This window comes from Stegodyphus dumicola, chromosome 1, assembly GCF_044657685.1.
Source record: "Stegodyphus dumicola isolate Sdum_Otavi_A_Nest chromosome 1, ASM4465768v1".
Taxonomy (NCBI): Eukaryota; Metazoa; Arthropoda; class Arachnida; order Araneae; family Eresidae; genus Stegodyphus; species Stegodyphus dumicola.
In genome coordinates this window covers 148,454,739-148,482,688 of record NC_140768.1, presented here as the reverse complement: position 1 = coordinate 148,482,688, position 27,950 = coordinate 148,454,739, and the positions used below count along the sequence as shown (strand labels likewise).

The following is a 27,950-nucleotide window of genomic DNA, read 5'->3' as shown; positions in this document are numbered from 1 at the left end:
GAGGAAGAAGGGAGGGAGTCAAAAGTTTCAGTTCGAGTTAGAAAAAGCTTTGATGTACAATTATTTGATTGGGCAAGAGGTATCTGCATTATGCGTTATGTAGGATCGCATGATTAATTTGAATGACTCAATTTTAGCGCTATTTCTAAGATAGAGAGATGAAGTACCCAAATGAAATAAAAAAATAAAAGTGGTTATAGCCAATTAAAATTAGAAGTTTGCTTTCATATTTTTATCTTACATATATGTATATATATATAGAGAGAGAGAGAGAGATACATACGTATGTACGTAAATGCGAATGTCATGAAAAAATCCCTTTTGACTCTATTTTAAACCCATTTTATAATCCTTTTTGGAAGGAAGAGCTCTTTATTCTGTCCGTACGTACAGAAGTTGTAGAGGCATTAGGTTAATTGGAAAAGCCGGAGAGATGAAAAATGAGCAATCGCCTTCGCCGGGAATCGAACCACGGACCTCTGGAATACCGGCTCAGTGTGCAGAACCAATACACCACGAAGGCACGCTAGGAAAGCGGGGGAAATACCTTTTAAAGTAACCAAAAAAAAAGTCTAAATGGATTTGAGAATGGTCAAAATGGATATTTCCATTTAAATATGATACCCGACATTTTGGTTCCATTTAAATATGATACCCGACACTGAATTCAACTATAGCCAAGGGCAAGGCACCTTGCCCTTGCCAATAATAGTTATAAAAGAATTCGTCTTCTTTTAAGTTTAGCCATGTTAATGTAGTTCAGCAGGACATTCAAGGACCCCCTATGCCTTCGGGCCCCTATGCGGCGGCATTCTTTGCATACCCTTATTTACACCACTGCTATCAACCTAAAACGATGGATGTCTTTGTGAAGGACTTTCTGGGGGAAACTGGCTCGTATCTACACTAGAAAAGCCTGGAATCCATCTTTGAAGTCATTTTTAAGCCTTAAATTGATATTAGCTTTCTATGAAAATACCTTGGCAGCTTCACAACGGCACATTAATATTAAAATTTGAGTGTATTTCACAGGATAAAAATTTTTTATTTAAATTTAGTGTGGTGCAATATATTTTTCAAAACTATTCAGAACAAACTTATATACACATTAAAAATTCTGAATATGCAAAAACTAAAAAAAATCTTCCAGTAGATCTTTTGTTTAAATATATTACATGATAGTTTTTACATCCAAAGATTATGTAAATAATTTATATTTAAACAGATTCCTTTCAGATATACAATAAAATAATACAAGTTGTCACATTTATTACAAAATGTTGGTAATTTTAAATTAATCAATTATTGAATAATATATAGAGAAACAAATATTAATTTTTTTCTAATATAATGATGAAATTAAAGCACAAAACATTAATTATTAGATGAAATGTATTGGAAATATTAACAGATTGAATTTAAAACTGAAATCTCATATGTTTCTCAGTGATTTAAATAAACACAAGAGTATATTGGAAAACTATACATGTTAATATTTGATATGTATTTAGTTAGCATCTGTAGTATTTTCAGAAAATTTTCTCTGCTTCTGAAATTCATATTACACAAGCATGTTTCAATTTATAGAAATTTACTGAGCGTAAGGGGCGTATCTTTGATGTGACATCATCTCACACGTAGTTCGGATGTCACGTGACCTCCCTGCGCGTTTGGGGATTTAGCGCTGACCCTCTCTCTTCAGTTCAATCCTAAATGTTAGTAGTATGTAATTTTGTATATGTGTTATGCAAATTGTTGCTCAGATTATTGTATATTGTTCTTTTTTCCTCCTGATTGCATTTTGTTTTTACTAGTGGCACTAAGGCGTCGCACTTCGTATTTTGTTTCTCTTGTGTGTACATGTATTCTTCTGTGAAATAGTTGTTTAAAAAATAGTTAATTATGTATGGATTAGTAATTAGGTACTTAAGGAAAAAATATGTATTTAACTATTAGCAATTATGTATTTAAACTCTTACTCATTTAATTATTTAGCACATTCAGTTATATTTCTCATAATTCGAAACTTTTATCATGTTATTCGATGAGGGGTAGGGCTGTGGCGCCCAGGTGGTTAAGCACCGCATTTGGTAGAGTTTGCTCTCTTCAGTTCAAAAGTTGCAGTTGAAAACACAGAGTGAAAAATTACGAACTTAAAACAATTAAACAAACAGAAAAATTACAAAAAACACTTTACAAATTAATTTGTAATATTTGCAATCAAACAGCATTTTTTACTTTACAATTAATCATTACTTTATAATTTATTATTATTTTCTACATTTCCATACTAGCCGGCAAGTGTGTGTGTACGTACAGCATTGCTTAGTGTTCCAAGTTTGTAGTATTTATTTTATTATATTATTTTCTTTCATACTGAGAAATTATATTTTTTTATTTATTAATGCGTAGAATTCTAGTATGCCTACACAGAATCTGGCATGATTTAGGAATTTTAGAAACTGATATGAAAGCTGTGTAATGATGTTCATATGCAATAAAAAATATTCTTCTTTATTCATTAATGTAAAATTAAAATTTTTTAGAAAATAATGAAAATTGTCTAATTATTGGTATGTAAGGAATTATGTCGTTACGTAGCAAGAAGGTAATTTGTAAAAATGATAAAATTGAAATGTTCCATAATATGAATTTAAATTTTAAAAAAAAAATCTCTTTTTATTTGTATAAATGCTTTAATAAAAATCTGAAAATATTGAATCTCTACAAGTATTAAGAGACTGCGACGTTGTTTATCGTTTTAATAATTGGTAGAATTCGCTCACTGTATCATGGTAATTCTAAATATAAACAATATATTATACTTATTATCAGTAACGCCCAAGTTTAAATGTAAATTAAAAGTAAAGAATTTGATATTAATTTACAATAATAAACAATTTATTATTGTTATTTTTAAGAGAAAATAGAAAGTACGAGTAGTGTAAATGCGAGACTACATTGTGACGTCACAAACTTAGTCACACATATTTATGGACGTCACACACCTCCGCCTACTAAACTTTGTTGATGCAGCCTATTCTGCGCTTTTACCTAATTAAGAATATTTTTAATTTCAGCTCTTTTTAATACAATGACAGATAAAAAACGCACTTATGATTTTTACTGCTTGCAACATTGAAAAACGTAAACACGTTGCATTGACGGTAACGCAAAAAGTGCAAATTCTGCAAAAGATGGAGGCAGGTGCTACTCCTCGATTGAAACAGCTTCAGTCGGAAATGTCATAAAAATTATTGTTAATATTTACATTTTTGCAAGTGGTTATTTAGGTTACTAATCTAAACCTGTTACTATTCTTATTTTCTTAAATTATTTGCTTTATATATATTTACTTTGATTAGTTTGATTAGCAATTTAATTTACTCATCCATATGCAGTATGGTAAGCAAACATTGTTCTGCAAGAGTTTAGCGAATTGGTTTTGGCTCCAAAGCACATGAAACACGTTCTTTTGAAAAATGGTTGCCATCCAGATTTTCGACGAAACTCCGTGTTTCAAAAAATGGCGGCCATCTTGATTTCACCAGAAATTGTGGATAATAGAAATATATTTACGACTATTATACACGATTTTTAGAGAAAGAAATATTAATAAAAATGATTAAGGTTAAAAGGATGTAATTTTAAAAACAATACCGGAAACCTTTAGCTATTTCACCCTTAATAAATAATTTGGTAAAAGTATTAATAAAAAATTTCTATTTTCTCTTTAAAAAAAACAATAATGAATTGTTTATTATTGTAAATTAACATCAAATTCTTTACTTTAAATTTACATTTCTGCCATTTAAGCTTAGGCGTAACTGAAAATAAATATAATAAATTGTTCATATTTAAAATTACTATGATACAGTAAGCGAATTCTACCAATTATTAAAAGGATAAAGAACGTCGCAGTCTCTCATACTTGTATTTCATACAGCTTCAGTATTTTCAAAGATTTTTAAGCTTCAGCATTTATACAAATAAAAAAAAAAGATTTTTTTAAAATTTAAAATCATACTCTGGAACATATCAATTTTATCACATTTACAAATTAACGTTTTGCTACATAACGACATAATCCCTTACATACCAGTAACTAGACAATTTTCATTATTTTCTAAAATTTTTAAACTTCACATTAATGAAAAGCAGGTTCTTAAATTCCTAAATCACATCATATTCTCTGTAGGCAAGCATACTAGAATTCTACACATTAATAAATAAAAAAATCTAATTTCTCACAATGAAAGAAAATATTATAAGCAAATAAATACTACAAATTTGGAACACTAAGCAATGCTTCACATACACACACATATCAAAAAAATCATATTATCAAGTGCAATTACGATAGCAAACACTACGTATTATAATAGTGAGGTAAAATTTACGGTGAAAATAAGCTTTAGCCCACTGCTTGGCGATTTTCAGTAGTGGCGCTTTTTTGAAAATCGCCAGTAAAATCTCTGAATACGTTGCGTAAACAAAGTTGCTAAGGCGGATCTAAGTGACGTCCATAAATGGGTGGGACTAAAATTGTGACGTCACAATGTATTCTCTATAGATACAGAAATAAGTATAATAAATTCTTTATATTTTAAGTTATAATAATGCAGTAAGTGAATTGTACCAGTTATTAAAACGGTAAACAACGTCGCAGTGTCTCATATTTGCATTTCATACAGCTTCAGTATTTTCAAAGATTTTAGAATTTATACAAATAAAAAAAGATTTTTATTATTAAATTTATTGCGGCAATTATATCACAATGATGCAAATTATTACGTGTCTTTTAAATAAAATAGTATATACGCCAATTTACGTTAAATCTATTAATATAGGGGCTTAATAAATTTAAAGACTTACCCCCCTTTGTTGATTTTTTTTATGCTGGATTATATTCCGGATAGGTACTAGGAAAATACTAACTTCTTCTTTTGTGAATGATTCAACGTAAAATAAATCATACACATGATTTTGATTTTTGGGGGGTTTTATACTGACATAATAGTATTTACATTTTTAGTTTAAAAGGATAATCATTTAAAGAACAATATCCGATTCAAAAACTACCAAAAATCGAGTTCAAGTTCTAAAAAAAAAAAAGTGCTAGTTCTACGATTTTCGTCTGGTTTCTCTCAACGAGATAATATACTGGATACTATATTCCTGTTATAAGAAGTCGTTCGTTTCTCTCTGTTGCCAATACGCTCAAATCAAAAACTATTTATCTCTTTTTTTTTTTTTTTTTTTTTTTTTTTCTTACTTACCGGAGTAGTTACCAACAAATTTAAATTCATATTATCGAGCATTTTAATTTATCATTTTTACAAATTACCTTGTTGCTACGTAACGACACAATCCCTTAGGTACTAGCAAATAGACAATCTTCATTATTTTCTAAAAATTTTAAACTTTACATTAATAAAAAAATAATAAATATTTTTATTGCAGATCAACATCATACACAGCTTTCATATCATTGTTTCTTAAATTCTTAAATCACGTCATATTCTATAATCATACTAGAATTCTATACATTATACAAATAAAAATAATCTAATTTATCACAATGAAAGAAAATAAACACTACAAATTTGGAACAGTAAGCAATGCTTCACACACACACTTATAATCAATGAACTCATATTATCAAGTGCAATTGCGATAGCAAATACTACGTATTAAAATAAAAAAAAAGGATAAGTTATTTATAGGGTCAAATTTTGCTACTATTGAGTAGACAGTCAGAATATCGATATTTTTCGGAAAGCATTATCAACATATTAAAACCAAACAATTAAAAAGTACAATAAAAAGATATCTAAAGTATAACTTGCAATTAAAACAGCAATGCAAATTTAAAATACACAAACGACACATTAAACATTGCATATAAAATACGTTACATTACAGCTCTGTATAGCATACAGCCTCGCTTTGTTCATGTGCACAACGATCTGTATTCGCTCGAAAAACTTCAAAGAATTGCAAAAACTTGGTGTCGATGTACACATTCATCTATTTTCACTAAAAAAAAATCATAGAATTGCACAAACTTGGCATTGCGCATTGCCTTGGTTTTGTCCATGTGCAAGTCGATCTATTTTTACTTAGAAAACATTACATTCCACAAACTCGGCATTGCGCGCTACATTGGCTTTTCCCATATACACATCCATTTATTTTCACTAAAAACATCAGAGAATTACACAAACTTGGCATTGCGCAGTGCCTTGGCTTAGTTCATGTGCAAGTCGATCTATTTTTACTTAGAAAACATTAGATAATTGCACAAACTTGGCATTGCGTGCCACATTGGCTTTGCCCATGTACACATCGATCTATTTTCACTTAAAACAACATCAGAGAATTGCACAAACTCGGCATCGCGCACAACCTCGGCATTACGCACTGCATTGGCTTCGCCCATGTACACATCGATCTATTTTCACTTTAAAAAAAATCCCAGAATTACACAAACTCGGCATTGCGCACTACATTGGCTTTGCCCATGTGCACATCGATCTATTTTAACTTAAAAAAACATCCCAGAGTTGCACAAACTCGGCATTGCGAACCACATTGGCTTTGCCCATGCGCACATCGATCTATTTTCACTTCAAAAAACATCCCAGAATTGCACGAACTCGGCATCGCGCACAACCTCTGCATTGCGCACCATAATGGCTTTGCCCATGTGCATATCGATCTATTTTCACTTCAAAAAACATACAAGAATTGCACAAACTCAGCATCGCGCACAACCTCGGCTTTGCGCACTGCATTGGCTTTGTCCACGTACACATCGATCTATTTTCATTAAAAAAAAATCAGAGAATTGCACAAACTCAAAATCGCGCACAACCTCGTCATTGCGCACTGCAGTGGCTTTGCCCATGGACACATCGATCTATTTTCACTTAAAAACATCAGAGAATTGCACAAACTCGGCATCGCGCACAACCTCGGCATTGCGCACTGCACTGGCTTTGCCCATGTACACATCGACCTATTTTCAATTAAAAACACATCAGAGAATTGCACAAAACCTAGGCATCGCGCATAACCTAGGCATCGCGCACTGCATTGGCTTTGCCCATGTATACATCGATCTATTTTTACTTAAAATCAGAGAATTGCACAAACTCGGCATCGCGCACTGCATTAGCTTTGCCCATGTACACACCGATCTATTTTCACTTAGAAAAACATCAGGGAATTGCACAAACTCGCCACTGCGCACTTCATTGGCTTTGCCCATGTACACATCGATCTATTTTCACTTAAAAAACAACAGAGAATTGCACAACCTCAGCTTTTTCAATCTTCTAGGATCGAGCGAAAAAGAAATACAAAATATTAAAAATAAGCAACTTTAAAACGAACCATACAAGAAAATTTTTTTCACTTACCCTTTTCAAGAAAAATGTAAAATCTTTTTGAAGGGTTTTATACATGCATATTGAATTTATCTCAGGGCGAAACCCTTTCGGATTCCCCCTCATCTTTAAATAAATTTACTAATGTTTTATACTCCGTTTCCATAATATATGCAGAAAAATGGCAATAACACACAGGAGGGGAAAATACTCGATTAAAAAAAGAACCATCACATAAGAACATTCAAACCGCAACAGAATTAAATGCTCAAATTAACAAGTAAAAATTTTTTTTAAAAAATTAAAGCTTTCAGATTTTACATTACGCCCAAAGGGGCATTTTTTTATCAAATATAATGTTCTTTACACTTAAACCATAAAATTCAGTTCAACAGCAATATCGCAAAATAATTTTAAAATGAGCATATCTTTATAATTTCCGATACACAGTTTTGCGCTTTGCACGTAAAAATGTTTTTTTTTCTTTTTTTTTTTCCCTCCACGTACTGTATTGCCGTTGTTCGCTTTGAAATCATTCAGTTTGTTAATCAAAAATTCGTTCAAGTTTTTCAAAATATCAATCAGATAATAAAAAAATTTCCAAATTCCAAGTTAATGCTTACAGATGCCCATATTAGTTTGGAAACAAATGTTATTCAAAATTTCATGGCTCTAGGTACCATTGTTTTATCACAATGCAAGAAACATTTATGCAGATTTTTCAATATTTAATTTCTTTAAATATAACACAGGACGATAACATCTAATGGCAACAGAATAGCAACGCAGCTTCAAAACATCGGGTTAGCCATGTTGGCGCATTTATTGCCCATTGAAAAACAATCGCCAAGCAATGGGTTAAACCACATTTCAACCAAATTTACTTATAGGGTCAAAGTTCACACTTTTGCTACTGTTGAGTAGATAGTCGGGCTATCGATATATATCGTAAGTCGGAAAGCATTATAAACATATCAAAACCAAAAAATTAAAAATACAATTTAAATGAAAAATTATGTTTTAAATATAATTCACAATTAAAACAACAATACAAATTTAAAATACACAAACGATATGTTAAACATCGCATATCAAATACGTTACATTACAACTCGGCATCACACATTATCTAGTTTTCCTTTGTACACAACGATCCATATTCGCTCGAAAAACATCAAAGAATTCCACAAACTCTGAGTTCATGTACACATCCATCTATTTTCACCTTAAAAATAATCAGAGAAATGCACAAACTCGGCATTGTGCACTACATTGGCTTTGCCCATGTACACATCGGTCTATTTTCACTTTAAAAACATCCGAGAATTGCACAAACTGGGCACCGCGCACAACCTCGGCATTGCGCACTACATTGGCTTTGTACATGTACACATCAAACTATTTTTACTTAAAAAAAATCCGAGAATTGCACAAACTTGGCACCACGCACAACCTCGACATTGCCTACTACATTGGCTTTGCCCATGTACACATTTATCCATTTTCACTTAGAAAACCATCCAAGAATTGCACAAACTAGGCACCGTGCACTACATTGGCTGTGCCCAAGTACATATCGATCTATTTTCAGTTAAAAATCAGACACTGAATAAACTCTGCATTGCTCATATACTAAGAAATCTGCTTTCGCTTAAAAGAAATCAGAGAAATGCAGAAACTCGCGCATAAGCAACTCCATTGATTCGCGTTGAAAAAAAAAAGTTTCTAGAAAAATTGAGCTTACCACAGACGAACCAAGATCCTAGTCTAATTGATTTCTCAGCCCTACACTTCTTGCATCTCTAAATACTACCTTTCGATGACTTTTTCTGACTATCTAACCAGCATGGTATCTTACATTTTTCACAAGAAACGTTATCCTTTAATAATCGACAATCCATCAAAAATCCTCTAAAAAGTTCATACTCTCTTGTTAATTCATACATAAAGTATCGGTTCCCAAAATTTTACACTTGTTTGAAAACTCCCACCTTAAATTTTCCTTTATAATCTCCTGGTACTTAATTACAACATCACTAACAGCAGTTTTAGATCAATCAATAACTAAACGCAAAAATATCACCTCCAAAGTAACCAAAAAAATACATACAAAATAGTATTCACGGTATCTGAGTGTTAAACAATCGCCAATAACAGTGTTACAAATTGTGTATTTAGATATTAATTTTAGTAGAATTCTAATTTAAAATGTTGTTATTTCCCTCTGCAACGCGGCGTGAGACAAATTTTAAGAGAAATCTATACCAGAAAAGTAAGAATACAGGGCACGTGTATTAAACTTTGAGTAAACGGATATCTCAGTAATTTGTATTGAAATTGAGTAAATGTAACTGACTACTATATTAGCTGTAACCGTAATTCCATCCTCTTGTTTACATTGCGTTACCAGATCATATCATTTATCGCCGCTCTTGGCAACTTTTTTTGTTTAAAATTCCGGGTGGCTATAGCCCACCAGCAGCTGAGCGGTAAAGTCGTTGAACACTGGTAGTTCGTTCCGAGGTTCGAATCACGCGAACCGGCTGGCTGCATGGGTGTTTTCGTGGTTTTCCCCATATGTAACATGTATACGAACCAGTTTCCCTTAGAAAGTCCTCCACAAAGGCATCCCTCCCCTTAGGCAGATAGCTTTAGTGTGCTTTGCCATAATTAAACACATCATCATCATCATCACCGGGTGGGCTATACTGAAGCTGTGCCCCTCGATTTATAGCAGAATGGTATGGAATTGCGACACGATTGTGTATGATATACAGAAAAATAAAGAAAAGCTGGTAAATTTTACAGCAACAGTGATTCTAACACCAGAATCTGATCGGAAATCTTTGCATGAGATGAAATCGGCAAACCTTGATGCTGTATATATAATACAATGAATAATATAATCAATTTATATATGCAATAATAATTTAATGCATATAATAAATTATTGCAATAATGTATATAATAATTTAATTAAATATATCTAATGCGCCTTATTTATTTTGCACTTTTAGTCCGAATATTACGCCTTATCTTTTCTTTCCTGAAATCCGCACAACCTCTGGTCCCAAGCTTTGCGGATTTCTGGACTTCTATTGTATTTATATATATTTATTTCTTTAAAACCAAACAATATAAGGAAGGGGAGACCACGTTTCATTTTCTCTCATTTTAAAGAAATAGTAGCGATACATGGTTTCATGTGGCAACCATGCTTTCTGTAGATAAGGGTGACTTTAGTGACATAGTGTCAGCCGTGCCATGGCTTTATATGTAGGGGGTACTGGCTCTACCCATCCTAATCTCCATCCATGGCTCCAGCAGACTTTTTTTGTCTTTCCAAGACTTGCTTTAAGAGGGCATTGTAGAAATTTAGGAAAATGTGATGAGAGTACTGCACGTCAAAAAAAAAGTGAGTTTCAGCCGACGTTCCAAAAGTGGAAGAAACAATGACAATGGTGTAATTTGATTAAAGAGAAATAAAGCAAAAAGAGCAAAGGTTCAATCTATTTTTTAAAAGTCTATTTTAAAGGTGCAGTCTATTAATCTACTTTTTTTTTAAGTTTTCATATATGCAGATTAAACTAAGTATATAGTTTAGCATATGTTAACTGGGAAATCCTTAGGATTTCTATTCTGTTTTATGTGAGTTACTAGATTTAAGAGTTATAACTTAATAACAAAACAAATACAACATAACAACTACTTATAAATTATTTTTATTTTCAAACAGTTATATAAAGAAATTAGCAAAATTAAATGGTGAATTTCATTTATGAAAATATTTTATTTTTCTGGCCAGTTTCATTTCACAACTTCCTTTGTAAAAGATCTTGCAGCACTTACATACCCTACATATGGCACCATTAGCAAAACGAATTAGTATATCATTATACAGTTTTTAACATCTGAATTAAATGCCGATAGCATACTGAAACTACCTTGCCTAAAAGTACATATCTGCCAAGAAGATAGTATCTTCTGGTCAAGTTGATGATAAATTGTCATTCATTTAGGCCATATTTACGTAACCAGATGCCAACTTCTCTGTTACAGGAAATATAATAGTTGTAACAGTTACACAGAGGCTGCAAACATGGTCAAGAAAGAATTCTCAGTATAACTATTGTCATTCAGAGAGAATCTGCTCCCTCTGCATTAAAGAATAAAAGAAATTATGCTAAATCTATTCTCGAACTTTGACAACACTGTACAGATATACGAACAAACACTCTTTGACATAAATAAAACATAAAGATAAGATTTCAACATAAAAGTTGGGACAATCAAATTGATTGGTAAATTCTGCTAATTAAATTTATTTTTACAACAATTTTTAACATTTTAGATTTCATAAATTTTAAAATTCTAACAATAATTTACATACTTCAGGACAAACATTAGAAAATTAAATTATGCATTGTTTTATCACAGAAAATTTATCAAAAATTGCACACAGAAATTCACTAGATGTTTCTTATTTATATTCAATGTGTATATATTCCACATCAAGGTTAATCCATATATACAAGAATTTCAATATTGCACTTCTATATGACACATAATAAAAACACTTTCCACTTTTGTTTAAGCATATGCTCATGTAATTTATTCCTTTCAACAAAGTCTCATTCATAGTTCACAGAATAAATAGTTTAAGTCTTAACACACAGGTAATTTTTCCGAATCACTCTTTGTAGCAGTTCAGTGCAGTGACTGCATGAATTTTCTTCAATGTAATTTAGCAATTTTTATTGCAACAATATTTTGCTTAAAATGGTTTTCTTGAGGATACTATTGCCAACAGATTGAAAATTTGAATGTGGTCTGTCACAATCAAGTAGCCCAATTATGTGTCTTATATGGTGAGTGTGTTTGGTTTAGTTGCTGTAGATTGCTGGCATGCAACCAAAAAAGTTGTGCTGCATCAAACAAATAGTAAAATATATGACAAATGTGTAAACCAAAAGTTTATAAACAATGAAAAATAAGATCCAACTCAGGCAATCATAATAATTAAAATAAAACAAAAAAGAAAAAAATTAATAATGACAATGAAGTTGGAAAGTTCCTCAGAATGAAATTAAGATGAATTGACAGTGCTATTACATAAAATACATTAAGTTCGAAAATATATACATAATAAGCAACGAATGCACAAACTGTATGATAGATATCAAAATAATAATAATAATAATAAAATAACAAATAATAAAAGCTAATATCTTTTAAGAGCTAAAATAACTTCAATATGTGGATTCTTTTCTATTCAAATACCCAATTAATAGTTAAAACAGGCAAAATGCTTAAAATGAATATTTTTTAAAAGATTAGCATTTTAGTAAAATACAACACAATATCAACAGAGCACTACAATTTCCAAAAATTTCATTATCAACTTTTCAAAGGCATCAATAAACTAAGATACCTTTTTAAATGCATGAAAAGAACTCCTTCACCTCTTTTTTTTTTTTTATTGATTTTCATATCCCTTATCCTGAGTATATTATATGACTAATATACCAACTGATAACCACAATTTTTGCCAGTTCATTATTCTTTTTACAGCATGACACATTTATTCACCAGTAAAAAATATGGTATCCTCTATCTTTAGGCTTTCAATTAAATTTCAGTAATTGAATGATTAAGGGATCTCTATGTTTCAAAAATTATTTTAACACGTTGACTGGCGTGGGGGATCACCGGTGGCTACAGGGCCGTGGGTGCCACCGGTAACGCGACCAATAGTAAAATACATAATTAGAGTAAATATCAATACTGATAAATTTTTCAATAGTACCCTTGTCACTATAATGGTTTGAAGAATAACAAATCATAAAAATTTAAATTATAAATCACAATAATGGTGTACAGAGACTTGGGGGTCACCAGTGACCCACCACCACAAAAAATGCATTAAGCACAATTATATAACTCACATTATCTTCTGTAGATAATATTTCAACATAATATACATCGCAAAATAAAAATTTGAAGTTGGTGTCATGGGCAAACCATGTAAAATGCGCATGGCAGTCAACGTGTTAAAAGATTTCAGGGTCTCGAATAAAATGAATATGTTTGGACATCATTATACATATTACTTATTCTGCCATTCTATACAATTCACCCAATTTGTTACAGGTAGATTCTAGCCTTTTGCTCATAGATTTTTAATTCATGTTGTTAAGCTTTACATATTATGTAACGTACAGGCTGGTCCAAAAGTTTGTTACTGCTTTCCCTATTTTCTTTAGATGAATATAGATTTTTAACCAGCATTTCATTTCAGATGACAAAGAGTACATAATAGTTTGCTTCACATACTTTTTATAAATCAATTAACATTCATTCCTTGCTATATTGTTAGAATGGTTTGTTATCAAAGATCAAACTAGCCGACATTGTTTGGTTCTAAAAGGATAGAGTTACAGTACAGTTTAATACCAGTTTTAGAGAATTCATAAATGAAATTATCCTCTTCAAGTGAATAGGAAGAGGATTAGCATATCTGCAAAACATGAATCAAATGATAGAGCAGGAATTTTCTCTTCTTTGAAAATGACCTTTGGGGTATCATTAAACAGCACTGCCAGAAAGAGGTTGAAGGAAGGAATTTGTAAGAATTGTAACATTTTACACAAAAATGCATAGATCATTCTGTGTCATGATCATGGTGTTCATGCTCAAATACTGGATGTTTAAGCTACAAAAAGATATGAAATGGCATAAAGTGACATAAAGATATTAAATGTACACATATAATGGGAAGGCAAAACTTTTCGCCCATGCTCAATTATTAATAAAAATTTCTAAGCATTTATCATCAACTGACGTATTAAGTGCATATTATTTATGCATTTGATCTTCTTATTCACGCATTATTATTGCAAGACCATGAGGTCTATTTCTTTAACAAGGGTATCTTTACATAACCAATTTATAAATTATATCGAAAAATTAATAAATACGTATATCTTATTCCTACTATTTTGTCATATATACGTACATTTACTTTTTTAACCACTTTGAATTATATGATATCCAACATGGTATAGCCTATCTCTGACAGGAGTCTTTTATTAAAGCTGGAATATAATAATCTCAAATGGGTGGCACCAGAGATTATGCAAAACGGGTAGGAAATTTTTTTTAATTTACAGATGAATCCAGTGAAGGAAATTTAGGGATGTGATATGGTTAGAATTTAGGAGAGCCAATGGGCAGCACAGTTAATGAGTGGTAAAATTTTTAGAATTTAAAGTGGCAACAGGCAGCAAAATTTAGGACCTGTATAGATGCACCAGGTGGAAAATGACTAGCACCTACAGGGCCGTTCAGAGTGGGGTTTATGAGATCTGAGAGAAAACTGAGCCTATTATCTTCAAAACCAGTTTTTTGCTCATAGCATAGCAAGTTGAAAAATTTGAACTGCACGTATAGTGGAGCTAGTCGACACATGGACCTGATGTGTTCCCCTTCTGAGCCTGACCTCCCACAATGTGATCATTTGAGGAAAGGCAATGGGTAAATATCTTGGTTAGAGTTGACTTTAGGGTACCCCTTGTATATAGCAAAGTTGTTGCTCCGTTTATTGCCAAGTTGTTGTTTCATTTATGGTAACCTGAGTAGTTGAATGTTATGGAAACATTATTATGACGTAATCATTTGCATTATTCCAAGAAATTTTGAATTATGGGATGTTTTGTAATGTCTTTTGTGATGTGTTAGGAAATACATTGCTTGTTTCATTGTTTAGACGGTAGAATGGCTGAATGTAGTAAGATTAATTTGAAGTTTCTATACGATTTGGAACAAAAGGGGAAAAGTGCATTAATTGACTGGTGTGTAAATGAAGGTTTACATAGTAGCCATTTTTGAGACAGTTCGGAATATGTAGAATGTTTTTGACTCTTATTTTTGTGAATTTATGTGACGATGCTGATATATGGATTTTAGTTCAGATAATTTTAGGAAGTTTTTGGATGCTGTTAAGGAATTTTTTGTGCCGCAGAGGTAAGTGGATATTTGCTTTGTGTAATGCTTAACCCTCTAAGTGGCAAGGCCGTATACATACGGCCTAGAATATTTATTGTGATACCTGTAAGAACGTATATATACATGCATATTAAAATATGTCAATGAAATTAAGGCAATATATCAAAAGAAAACAAATCCAGGTATGAAATACCAGTAGAGTTTTTACATTAAAATCAATAAAATAATTTGTTCTCATAGTAGTTTTGGGAAATTTGCGCTTTCTTAGCGAAAACCCTGGCCGCCCAGAAGGTTAAATGCATAATGTTAATGCATAATCCTTTTTTATGTTATTTTATTGTTTAGTTTAAAATGTAGTTTATTGAGATTATGTATTTTTTGTTTTTTTCTACAGTAGAATTGGGTGCTCCTTTGACTTTTTAAGTGAAAATATATTGGTGTACATAGACAAACTCAAGGGAGCACGCAAAGCCTAGTTTGTGCAATTCTCTGAATTTTTTTTTAAAGTGAAAATAGGTCGATGTGTACATGGATAAAGTCAAGGGAGTTCGCAATGCCATTTTTGTGCAATTCTGGGATTTTTTTCAAGTGAAAATAGGTCGATGCGTACATGGGTACCAAGTTTGTACAATTCTTTATCTTGTTATTTTGGCTTAAACTAAAAGCCAAAATAACAAGTCAAAGACTTGCACAAATTCGGTATCCACGTACTGCCAAATATCGCCAGAGGGTACCCTAAAATATACTTTTACCAATACCTTTCTTCTGAAAACAAAATGAACTGTGTTATTACATGAACAGTGTATAACACCTAATATCACAGGCTATGATTCAGGCAGTCTTTGCTAAGATTTAACAATGTGTCCAAGAATGCATAGCCCCAAACCAGGCCAAAACATCTTATTTATACCTTATATATATCTTAAGTAACTTCTCATTACGCATTTTTGAAAATGGAATCATTTGTAAAATGCTTGATTATCTATCCTATGTACAAAATTGTATTCTTGCAATCAATCTTATGTGTAGCATTATTTTCCCTTAAAATTACAGTTATATAACACAATAAACACTTATAACTTATTATAATTATAGTTATATAACAATAAAGACTTTATTGTGTTATAATTATATAACACAATAAAGTGCTTATGCAGAAGCTGTAAGCAGATACAAACTAATAATTATATAAAACCCACAATATAAGAACACACACACACATATATATGTGTGTATTAAAATAAAATTACTGTAAAAAAAAGCACAAAGTAAATAGAAAGAAATGCACTAAAATGCACTGCAAAACTGCTGTAAAAAAGCACAAAACAAAATAAATAAGAACAAATGCAAAAGAAAAGCAGTGTGCAAAAATTTACATAGCTTAAAACAATATTTAATGAGAAGTTTTCCAGTAATAGTTACATTACTCATACAATTCATTACATACTTCAAATGCTATTTTAATGAACACTTGTTCACTGAAATTACTTCACACTTGTGAAAATTATCTTATATATCCAAATTATACCAAAAATCAAAGCATAGAAAAATCGCATGAAACGTAACAGTAAATTATAAGCTGTATACATTTTATTCAGAATTTTTTAGAGTACTGTTTCTTAAAATGAATTTACAATAGATTGATTATTATCTCTTCTATACATTTCGATACCTATACACATATTTGCTTATTTATATAAATCAACATATAATAGTGTGGTCAATCAAAGCAACTTTGATTTGCAGCCAATATCATATATGTTTCTCACCTTTAATGCACAAATGTTTCTTTATATCTGTGTTATATGTAAATGACATACCACAAACATCACACTCATACGGCTTTTCTCCTGTATGAATACGCATGTGTCTTTTTAAGCTGCAGAGGGTTCCAAAAGAACTGTTACAGACATCACACCTGTGTAATTTCTCACCTGTGCGATTATGTGCATGCATATGTGACTTAATAGAGCCTGGTTTAAGAAATTTGTAACATATACCACACTGATGTGTTTTTCTATCAGTGTGCACACGCATATGTGACTTTAAGCTGTGTTTCAGATTAAATGCTTTGTGACACATATCACATTTGTATGGCATTTTATCCGTATGTAAACACATAATATGCCTGTTTAAGCTAGAGAAATGTGAAAATGATTTTGCACATATTTTACATACATGTAATTTTTCCTTTGTGTGGTTATGTCGTTTATGGTTAACTAAGTACTGTTTCTGTGCAAATGACTTGCTGCACATGTCACAATCATATGCTTTCACCTTTGTGTGAATAAGCAGATGTTTTTTCATGCAGCTTTCCCATGTAAATGCCTTGTTACATACCTCGCATATATACAGCTTTTCACCAGTGTGAACACGCATATGTTTCCGTAAAACATCTCTGCGGATAAATGACTTAAAACATAAATTGCATGCATATGGTTTCATACCTGTATGGATACTTATATGTTTTGTTAAATTTCCTTTCACTGAAAATGATTTCCCACATGTATCACATACATAAGGCTTCTCACCAGTGTGGGTACGCATGTGCATTTTTATATTAGCATTAGATGCATATGACATACGACATATAACACATGTATATGGTTTTGGATTGGTGTGCTTATGCATGTGATTAATTAATAGATATTTTACTGCAAATGACTTATCACACACAACACATTTATATGGCTTCTCATGTGCATGTGTACTCATATGTGCCTTAATATTACATTTATATGCAAATGATTTGCAACATATATCACATACATATTTGTCATATGCATGGATACGCAATATATGACTTTTTAAGCCACCTGCAGATGTATATAATCTCTCACATATATCACATCTATGAGATTTCTTATCCTTATCAGCACACATTATTTTAAGTTAATAGAACACATACTATATATCTAACACATATAGTTTGTTTTGTTTATGGGAATACATTCTTGATTCTGACGAACTGTATACAATACCTCAATCTAAAACAGTCCTTGAAGTAAGAAGCTTGTATTCTGGTACATCAGTGGCAGCTTGTTCCCTCCCTGATGTGAATTAAATTATTTCTGTGCCTTGTTATCATAACAAAAATACACAAATGAAAGGTCTCTGGACAAAAAATTTTAATATATATTAATTTCCCTTGATATTCCCCGCAAGAAAGTACACGACTTAGCAAGTTGTAAAATTTAGAAAAAAACGAAAATTCAGATTTATACTTAATGTTTTAATTAAAATTTTAAATAAGAGAACTAACAGAAAAATTTAACAACCTGAGATTTTTCATCTTTATGATTATACATTCTGTGAAGTACGTATGCATATCGAGTACAGCAGTTGTCGCAAACGGGTGTTGAAACGCTACATATCTTTTTCCACAAAAGTACATTAAACATTTATTATATAAATTTTATAATACACCAGATTTTAGAAATTCAACAAATTTTCCTTATAAAACTTCATATAGATGCAGGACGTAACTCGCTCTCCAAAACATTTTTCATAAACACGAGACAGACAAACAATATAAACAAAATGTCTTTTTGTCTTCAGTACTTGCTAGGTCTTTCTGCCCGACTCAGTGAACCGAAGGTCTAGCCAAAGACAAGCATCTACACCCCAAACCTCAAACAAGCGCCTGGCCCCAGCTAAGGCTACTATAAAGGGGAGCTGAATCATCATCCATTTTGAAGCTAACTTGTTGGTAATCGCTATTGGATTTGCACTGATTTGTTGACATATTTGTGGATCGATTCCGACCTAATTTTCAGAAATATGGGTGGTTGTGCTGCACCAAATTGTTCGAATCAGTCTCAAAATAACTTTAGGATATTTCGTTTCCCTAGAAATGAAGAAAGACGAAGAAAATGGATAGTTAATTCTCGTCGAGATCAATGGATCCCGGGCCCAGGAGCGTATCTTTGTGAGGTAAGTTCAGCTTCGTATTTTTCCATAGAATGTTAGAAAAATTACTCTTCTTGGTACTTTAAAATATGTATTTTCATTTAACTGTCACTTATTGACGATCAACTGATTTTATAAGTACAAAATCAACTGCGGAATGTGTATGTGTTTGTGCAGTAAAATATCGTTGTTTCATGTTGTTTCTTTTGTTATCGTGAAAAGTTTATACCGTTTGTAAAATTTGTATCTTACATTTCATGTAAACTTTGTGCTCAGTTAGAAATGTGATGTGCCTTTTTCTTTAATTTTACTGTACGATTGGTGATTTAAAGTAGCATTCTATGTTTTGATTCTGATGTATTGTCGCCAAACCGGATATTTGGCGCCAACGTTAAAAACTGGATGGTATGATCCAAATAATAAATGATTTTGTTTTTTCTTTATAGTAAGGTAAATATATTCTGTATTTTTAGACATTTTTAAGAAGTTAAATATTAATTTAAATATTCGATGAATCGTTTTGATCCCATTATTATCCTTTATTGTAGTAGTAAATCTTAATGTATTTTTAACTATAGGTCCTTTAAATTTATTTTCAGTGTGTGAGCAGGAAATATGTTTTAAGTAGTTTTACAAACATGATTACTTTTTAAAAATTTTGTTTTATTTTCATAAAAAAATTAAATTTATCAGAAAATTACATTCTTAAATTAATATAATATATGTAACTGTAATTAAATACTAGTGCTTTTGATTTTAATGTTAAATTTCATACATGCTTGTGTTAAATATGCAGGTACATTTTGAAGAAAATCAATTTGAATGCTCTAGGCAAGATGGGCATAAAAAACTCAAGCCCAATGCTGTGCCAACTCTTTTTAATGTGCCTAATCCCCCACAACTGTTGACCCCACAGCGTCTAAAAGGCATTGGTTTACCAAAGCACCGTTCAGTTACATCCAATTTTTGTAATGTATGTGTTTTTTATTTTTATAGTTTTCATAAAAAAATATGTTTTTATTAAAAATGAACTAAGTTGCTTTATAAAAGAATCAAAATACTGAAATTAAGGCATTATGTGATAAAGCTGTAATTACAGTCCCTAAGATTAGATTAAAAAATTAAAATTTTGCTGTTGTTATATATATAATTAAGTATGTACTTTGTTATTATAATCATATATTGAAAATTAGGCATAAAACCTCAATTTGATGTAGTTTTTGGATAAAGTTTTTGTAGTTTTTCAAGGACAGTCATACATGGGTCTGGTTTCTTCAAATTTGCTCCTAAAAGAAAGAAACCTGTATCTGATTGCCTTCAAAGTGAAAAGAGTTTAAATCAAAATTTGTATTAAACTAAAGTTGCTTTTTTGCTTAATTTTAAATTCCAGATAAATAGAGAGAAATATGTATTCCAGATAGAGAGAAATATGTATAAGTAAAAGAAATAATATTGAAATTAATAACTTTAATCTTGAGTAATACAATAATATAGTTATAATACATTGATTTAAATGTATATTTTAATGTCTTATATGTCTTGTCTGAATGTTGTTATTTTTTGTTTAAAGATTTACAAAACTTATTAGGATTATTTATTATTAAAATTACATTAAGTATATTTTATTTATCAGCATTTTCAGGTATCCTTACTTATATGTGTTTCATAATTTTTGCATCTTCAGGGTGGCTTGCTGCACAGTTTACCTTTATCAACTGAAGCGATTTCTCTTGCTGAACCATCTGTTATAAGTCTTCATTTGAACAGTTATTAAATATTTAGTATTATAAACTTTTTGTAAAAAGTATTAACACTGTTTCTAAAATTTAAAAATCTGTTAACGTAATATTTACTTATGTTTAAGAAGTATGAATGCTATGAACAGTCCAATGTATTTATGCTTTTTTATAAGTTGAAAGTTACTTTTAAAATGGTAATGATTATTTGTATATATTTTTATCCGATCAGAGTTTATAATTTCTTTCACTTCCACATATTTCATATATTATAATTTCTTTTAGATTCATTTGCAACAACCTTCAGCTTCATATTTTGGAGAAATAAATTTTGCTGCCGAAGTATTTGATGTAAATTGCCATTTTGCACTTCTAAAAAATTTCAATAGTTTTTTAACATCTATTCGTAAACTGTACTATGTTTCTTTAAATGTTTCCATCTTCATAATCATGCACTTTGTTTCATTTCACCAGTGGTTGCAAATGTGTACATTACAGTACATCTCAGGTGTGTTTGCAACAACATTTAGCATTACTTTCTGATTAAATAACAGCTGCTAGTAAAGAATCTATGCTATGTGATCATTTGAGCAGCTATTAAATGTCATATGTTTTACATATATTGATGAATTTTTATACGATTTCTGAAATATGAAATTGTTTGTCTTATGGTTCCTAAACAGCTGTACTATATCTGGCTGTTGTGCTATGGAATTATTTTTGAATTTTGAGTGTTAACAATTTATTATCTATTTATGAATTATAAAATGTTATGTAAAATAATTATTTCTTAAAATGAATGTAGTTTATATTATCTGTATTTCTAAATTTCTTATATATATATATTTCAGGTTTGTTTGCAAGAACAAGCTTCAACTTCATCTTGTGATAAAATGCCATCTATTTGTGAAGGATCTCATGTAAGTAGATAATTAGTGTATTATTAAATTGCTTGCTTATACAAAACGTTTCTATAAACTTTTTTGGGGGGGGTAAAAGGAATGTAATTAATTTCATCAGCATTTACAAATTCTTTGTGTACATTTCAGGTTTGTTTGCAAGAACAGCCTTTAGCCTCATTTTGCAATAAAATACCATCTATTTGTGAAGGCTCTGATGTAAGTTGATAACTAATGTATAATTAAATTGCTTCCTTATATACATTTAAAATGTTCTATAAAGTAATCTTTTGGTAAAAGGAATGTAATTAATTTCATCAATAGTTGCAAATTCTCTATGTAAATTTCAGTTTTGTTTGCAAAAACAACCTTTAGTCTCATCTTGCAACCAAATTGTAATTAATTTTAATTAATTTCATCAGCATTTGTGAAGGCTGTGATATAGGTTGATAATTTGTGTTATTAAATTGCTCATGATTATGGAGTGTAATACTTCTTTGGCGAAATGAAGCAACTCCAATGATGGAACACAGCAATAACTTTTATTTAACACTAAAAAAAAAAAAAAAAAAAAAAAAAAAAAAAAAAAAAGGCGACATACAAACAAGAAGAGAAAACATATTCTATAAACTTATTTAAAAAAAAAATATAATTACATGCTTCGTGCGAGAAAATGCATGCAGCTCTCGAGCCTGCATTTCAATATTGCCAGTAATCTGTACATTATTTATTATTTATCTATTTTATCTATTTCAAATGCACGAGAGATTAATAACGATATTAAAGCTGTTACAACCTCTCCCCCAACGGAGAGACTTTTTCCGAAGGGAAAGTTCTGTAAAATTTGACAGTTTAATAAGCTCGGCTTGCTCAAATGTTTAAAGAGAAAAGGTAATTTCTCTTATAAATTTCCAAATTTTCAGACCGAAAATTTTAAGTTTTAAACAAATATTTTTACACCACATTTAAATAAGAAGAAAATGGACAGTGTTCAAATTAGTCTTTTTTTTTTTTTTCTTGACAGCACCTAGATCTCTTCCATGGTGGACCAGTTCCTTGGCTATAATTCACAGCAAAACCTTTCCTCAGTTCATGTGTGCCTTTCGGATAATATTCATTTGTCATTTGCTTTCGACAATTGTTTTCTTCGTGTATTAGTATCGGCTTTGATATTAAATCAAAAGCCGAAAGATGATGATAACGCTGCATTGCAAAATGATTCTCAATATTAATTTCTTTATCATTTTTCAAATTTTCGTGAACATCTTCCACGTTTAATTCTGGTGATTTAACTTTTTCTTCAAATACATCTCTAGATGCTTTATTTTCTTCCTTCATCGGTTCCAAGATCTGCTCTTCAGCTATTTTTCTTTTCCTTTGAGCTCTAGTAGAAACGGCATTAAAATGGTATCACTAAGTTTACATTCAAGTGATAAACTAATAAAATAAGGCAGTTCAGTGTTAACAGGAAGTAATAACCTGATATCACTAATTACGTTCAGTGATGAACTAATAAAATAAGGCAATTCAATATTAACAGGAAGTAATAACCTGGTATCACTAATATTATGTTCAATGATGAACTAATAAAATAAGACAATTCAATATCAACAGGAAGTTACGTTCAGTGATGAACTAATAAAATAAGGCAATTTAATATCAACAGGAAGTAATAATCTGGTATCACTAATATTACGTTCAGTGATGAACTAATAAAATAAGGCAATTCAATATCAACAGGAAGTAATAACCTGGTATCGCTAATATTGCATTCAGTGATGAACTAATAAAATAAAGCAATTCTATATTAACAGAAAGTAATAATCTGGTATCACTAATATTATGTTCAGTGATGAACTAATGAAATAAAAATATGCACGATTATTCGATCTCGGTCGGTGCCTCCAAAATAATTAAGACTGTGATACTTCTTTGGCGAAATGAAGCAACTCCAATGATGGAACACAGCAATAACTTTTATTTAACACTAAAAAAAAATGGTGACATACAAACAAGAAGAGAAAACATTCTATAAACTTATTTTAAAAAAAAAATAATTACATGCTTCGTGCGAGAAAATGCATGCAGCTCTTGAGCCTGCATTTCAATATTGCCAGTAATCTGTACATTATTTATTATTTATCTATTTCAAATGCATGAGAGATTAATAACGATATTAAAGCTGTTACAGGAGATAATCGATCCCTTGAAAAGCTGTAAATAAATGTTAAAAATCTATTTTTAAGTGAAATAAATTTTAAATATTAGAAAATAAAACAAAAATAATCTAGAAAATGCTGAAAACAATAAAGTCAAATTTAAAAACCCACCACAGTATAGGGAAAGAGACCTGGAAGTTTCATTTTTATTTTGTGGATTTATTATCTGTTTAAGTTTGGCATTTAATCCAAAGGGGCTTTGTCCCTGAAGGATTATTGTTTTCGTTTTGTATTGAAACACTATAAACGGTTGCATCACTTTTGAAATTATTGCCACCAAATATTATCACCCTGTACTATATTTAAAGAAATTATATAGTGAAGAATCTGCATAAATGCATGTATGTTTTCGCATTCTGATATAACAACGGTACCTAGAGCCATCAAATTTTGAATGACTTAATTCTACTGTGAATATGGACATCTGGAAGTCCGAATTTGAAATTCGGAATTTGTTTTAATATAGATTTTATATGTTGTAAAACTTTAACAAATTTTTGATTAACAAACTTGAGGATTTCAAAGCGAGCAATGGCAATGTTTTACAGAAAAGACACTTTTATCTCCAGCGCGTGAGACAATGAATCGGGAATTCTGAAGATATGCTCATTTTAAAATTATCTTGCAATATTGCTGTTGAACTGAATTTTATAGTTTAAGTGCGAAAAACTTGATATTTAATAAATAAAGGTAAAACACAAAATGTTAAAAAAAGCCCCTTTGGGTGTAATTTAAAATCTGAAACCTTTCAGATCTTTTTTGTTTGTTGTGTTCCCCCCTTCTTTGATGATTATTCATATAGATATTTTCTTTATTCCAGGATGTTCTTTTAAAGAATTTTATAAAAAAGCAGACTGAATTGATCTCGCTTCTGCAATGCCAGAACAAAATATTACTGAAAGAACTTACAGCAACCAAAAAAAAAAAAAAAAAGAAATTAATGTTTTAAAAAAATGGCATAGCACTGAAATTCAACTTCATGACCTCCAAGTACAGCATGAGGAATTGCTGAAAGGAGTGAAAACATTTCTTTCAGATGAACAAATAGCAATGTTGGAAATTCCTCGTAGAAGCATTGCAAAATGGTCTAACGAGGGAATAATAAAAGGCCTCAAAGTTAGATTTGCCTTGGGCAAGCATGGTTATAATTACTTGCACAGAATAGGTTTTCCTGTGCCTTCATACAGCACTTTAAATAAAAGACTTCAAGGTCTTGAAATGAATTTTGGAGTCATCAGTGACATGATTGAACTTTTGAAAATTAAAGGAGAAAAAATGAATACTAGTGATAAAGACTGTATTTTATCATTGGATGAAATGGAGATTTCTGGCAATCCTGATTTTGATATTTCAAAACGTAAATTTATTGGTAAATGTACATTAGGAAATCAAAAGGATGCAGGAAATCACTATTTAGTTATTTTACTAAGAGGTCTGAAGCTGAAATGGAAGCAAGTGGTTGCCCATGAGATAACTGGACAGGTAACAGGATGCCAGCTCAAACAACTTGTTGTCTATGTTATCGAAGCTGTCAATTCTGTTGGATTTAATGTTGTTGGTATTGTTAGCGATATGGCAGCAGTAAATAGAAGCCTGTGGAATTCTTTGGGAATATCTGTTTCTCGAAACCAAAGAAATAATTTCACTACTGAAATTAAGGGCAAAATTATTTATGTATTTGCAGATGTGCCACATCTTTTAAAAAATCTCTGGTCTGCAACTCTTAATCATAGTATAAAACTGCCCAGTTATGTTTGCAGTAAAGAAAAATTCGTTATTTTGCATGTATCTGCAGGATTTATTAAAAGATATCTGGTTTACTGAAACAAACCAAAATTGTGGTTTGAGAACTATGCATCATCTCAGTAAAGAAGACCTCTTCCCCTCACATTTTGATAAAATGAATGTTGCTTCTGCTGTGAGTTTTTTTAATTAAAACAGCTGTGGGATTGGAGAAGGCAGTAGCTTTAAAAGAGATAAGCCCTAATGCTCTTACAACAGCATGGTGGATAAGATTTATATGTCAGTGGTTTCAAATGCTATCCTCTAGATGTAGAAAGAACTCAATTTCTGTGACAAATAAAAGCAAAAAAATTGAGTTACTTTTTGAATTTATTAATGTTATACAGCTTATAGAAATTGGTAAAGGGTGGAAACCATTACATACTGGTTTGATTCTCTCTACTTTATCAGCCATACAGTTAGCAGAGGCATGTTTTCTGAATGTTTTTCAGTTTATTTTGACGAGCAGATTGACACAAGATGCTCTAGAAAATGTATTTTCTCAGATACGCAGAAAAGCTGGTTTGAGGCCAAGTGCTTTGCAAGCTCTGAAAGCATTAAAGCTTATCTGTTTATCACAGTTTATATCTGACATTAAGAACTCCAGTTATGCTGCTGATTCAGATATTTATTTATTAAACTATGCGAAAGATGAATTTGAATTTCTGAAGGAGAAAAAAGCTTTAGAGCCTGTTACCATACCAGAAGTTTCTGATGCATCTCTACAGAATCTCACCCTTAGTGAGGAAAATAACGTCTGTTATATTGCAGGAGCTGCAATAAATTCTGTTTTGAAAAATGCTTGTAATTCATGCTCACAGTTTCTCTTAGTTTGTGAGCAAAATACTCCTTCCATTGATGAAAATAAGCAATACATAATTAATTTTGCAAATTTAGGTGGGCTTAAATGTCCTTCTCTAGAAATTTTTAAATTGTGCCTTCTGTGTGAAAAAATAATTCAAAATTTTCGAGACGAAATAATACATGGAAATGTAACTATGGATGTGGAATTTGTTAATATGATTTGTAAGAAAGCAGGCGAGGTAAATATTCCCTCCTGTTGCAATATCAAAACAAAGATAATAAAATATTATTTGACTGCCCGTGGAATTGGTCTCAAGAAGCTTCTTCAAAATAAAAGGCAGCAGCGGCAAAGTTTTGCATCTCCTGCTTTTAAAAGGAAGAAAGTAAATTAGAATCTAATCAAGAGTTTAAGAAGTTTTTGCTGTTTAGTTCTGTCTGTAAAAAAGTAGAGTAGTTGTCACTGAAAAATTGCTGCTTGTCTCTTCGAATAATAATTAGGCCCACCAACAGCTGAATGGTTAAAGTTACTTAATGCTGGGAGTTCCATCTTCTGTTCTATTTCCGAACAGGCTGGCTGCATGGTTGGTTTTTTTTTTTTTTTTTTTTTTTTGTGGTTTTTCCCCATGTGTAATGTGAATACAAGCCAGTTCTCCTTACAAAGTCCTCTACAATAGAAGATCTCATAGTCAGCTAAATCGGATTTACTTTTGTGTGACCTTAAATGAGGCATCAATTGTGAATCTGTTTTGGCATGTTATTAGGAATTTTGAATGAAACATTTATTGCTGTTGTGAAAGAATGATCAACTGATGTTTACCTTACTAATCAATGTCTTATAGTATTGTAATGGCTTGCAGGATTTTTCATAATGTGATGTTGCATATGTTTTACTCTTCTTTGTTACCAAATAAATAGAGTATGTTCCTAATCCGACATTTCTTCTTTTGTACCAGCGTTATGTAGTATGATGTGATAATTTGGATTTGTTTATAGAATACATAACAGTATTTTTTGACATTCTAATAGAACCAGTGTATTTTATTTATCTACTTATTGCTTTAAAACAGATTTTGACTCAAGGCTTACTTCCCACCCCCTTTGAATATGCACATCAAACATGTTTAAGCTATATTTATAATATATCAATGAGATATATATAAATGAAATAAGTCTCTTAGGTTAGCTCCTTTAATGGAAAAAGAACAA

At 31.0% G+C, this 27,950-nt stretch overlaps 1 protein-coding gene and 1 long non-coding RNA gene across 2 annotated transcripts; both read left to right on the top strand.

Annotated features, from left to right (window-relative positions):
- Positions 1-19,175: 19,175 nt before the first annotated feature.
- Positions 19,176-27,391, top strand: LOC146999320 (uncharacterized). The gene is made up of 4 exons (XM_085819407.1): positions 19,176-19,292; positions 20,101-20,272; positions 25,195-25,943; positions 26,105-27,391. The coding sequence occupies exons 1-4, from the start codon at positions 19,176-19,178 to the stop codon at positions 27,134-27,136; spliced, it is 2,070 nt and encodes a 689-aa protein (XP_085675533.1). The 3' UTR covers positions 27,137-27,391.
- On the top strand, positions 21,217-22,854 carry LOC146999321 (uncharacterized). Its single transcript, XR_015042572.1, has 3 exons — positions 21,217-21,548; positions 21,892-21,960; positions 22,090-22,854. It is a non-coding gene; the product is annotated as an uncharacterized LOC146999321 (long non-coding RNA).
- Positions 27,392-27,950: the final 559 nt, after the last annotated feature.

Excerpts from the sequence above, each read along its gene's own strand:
- LOC146999320 (XM_085819407.1), top strand. The coding sequence starts at position 19,176 with ATGGGTGGTTGTGCTGCACCAAATTGTTCGAATCAGTCTCAAAATAAC. Across the intron at positions 19,293-20,100 it reads TAGTTAATTCTCGTCGAGAT|GTACATTTTGAAGAAAATCA; the intron begins CAATGGATCCCG and ends TTAAATATGCAG. Across the intron at positions 20,273-25,194 it reads TTCAGTTACATCCAATTTTT|ATGAACAAATAGCAATGTTG; the intron begins GTAATGTATGTG and ends CATTTCTTTCAG.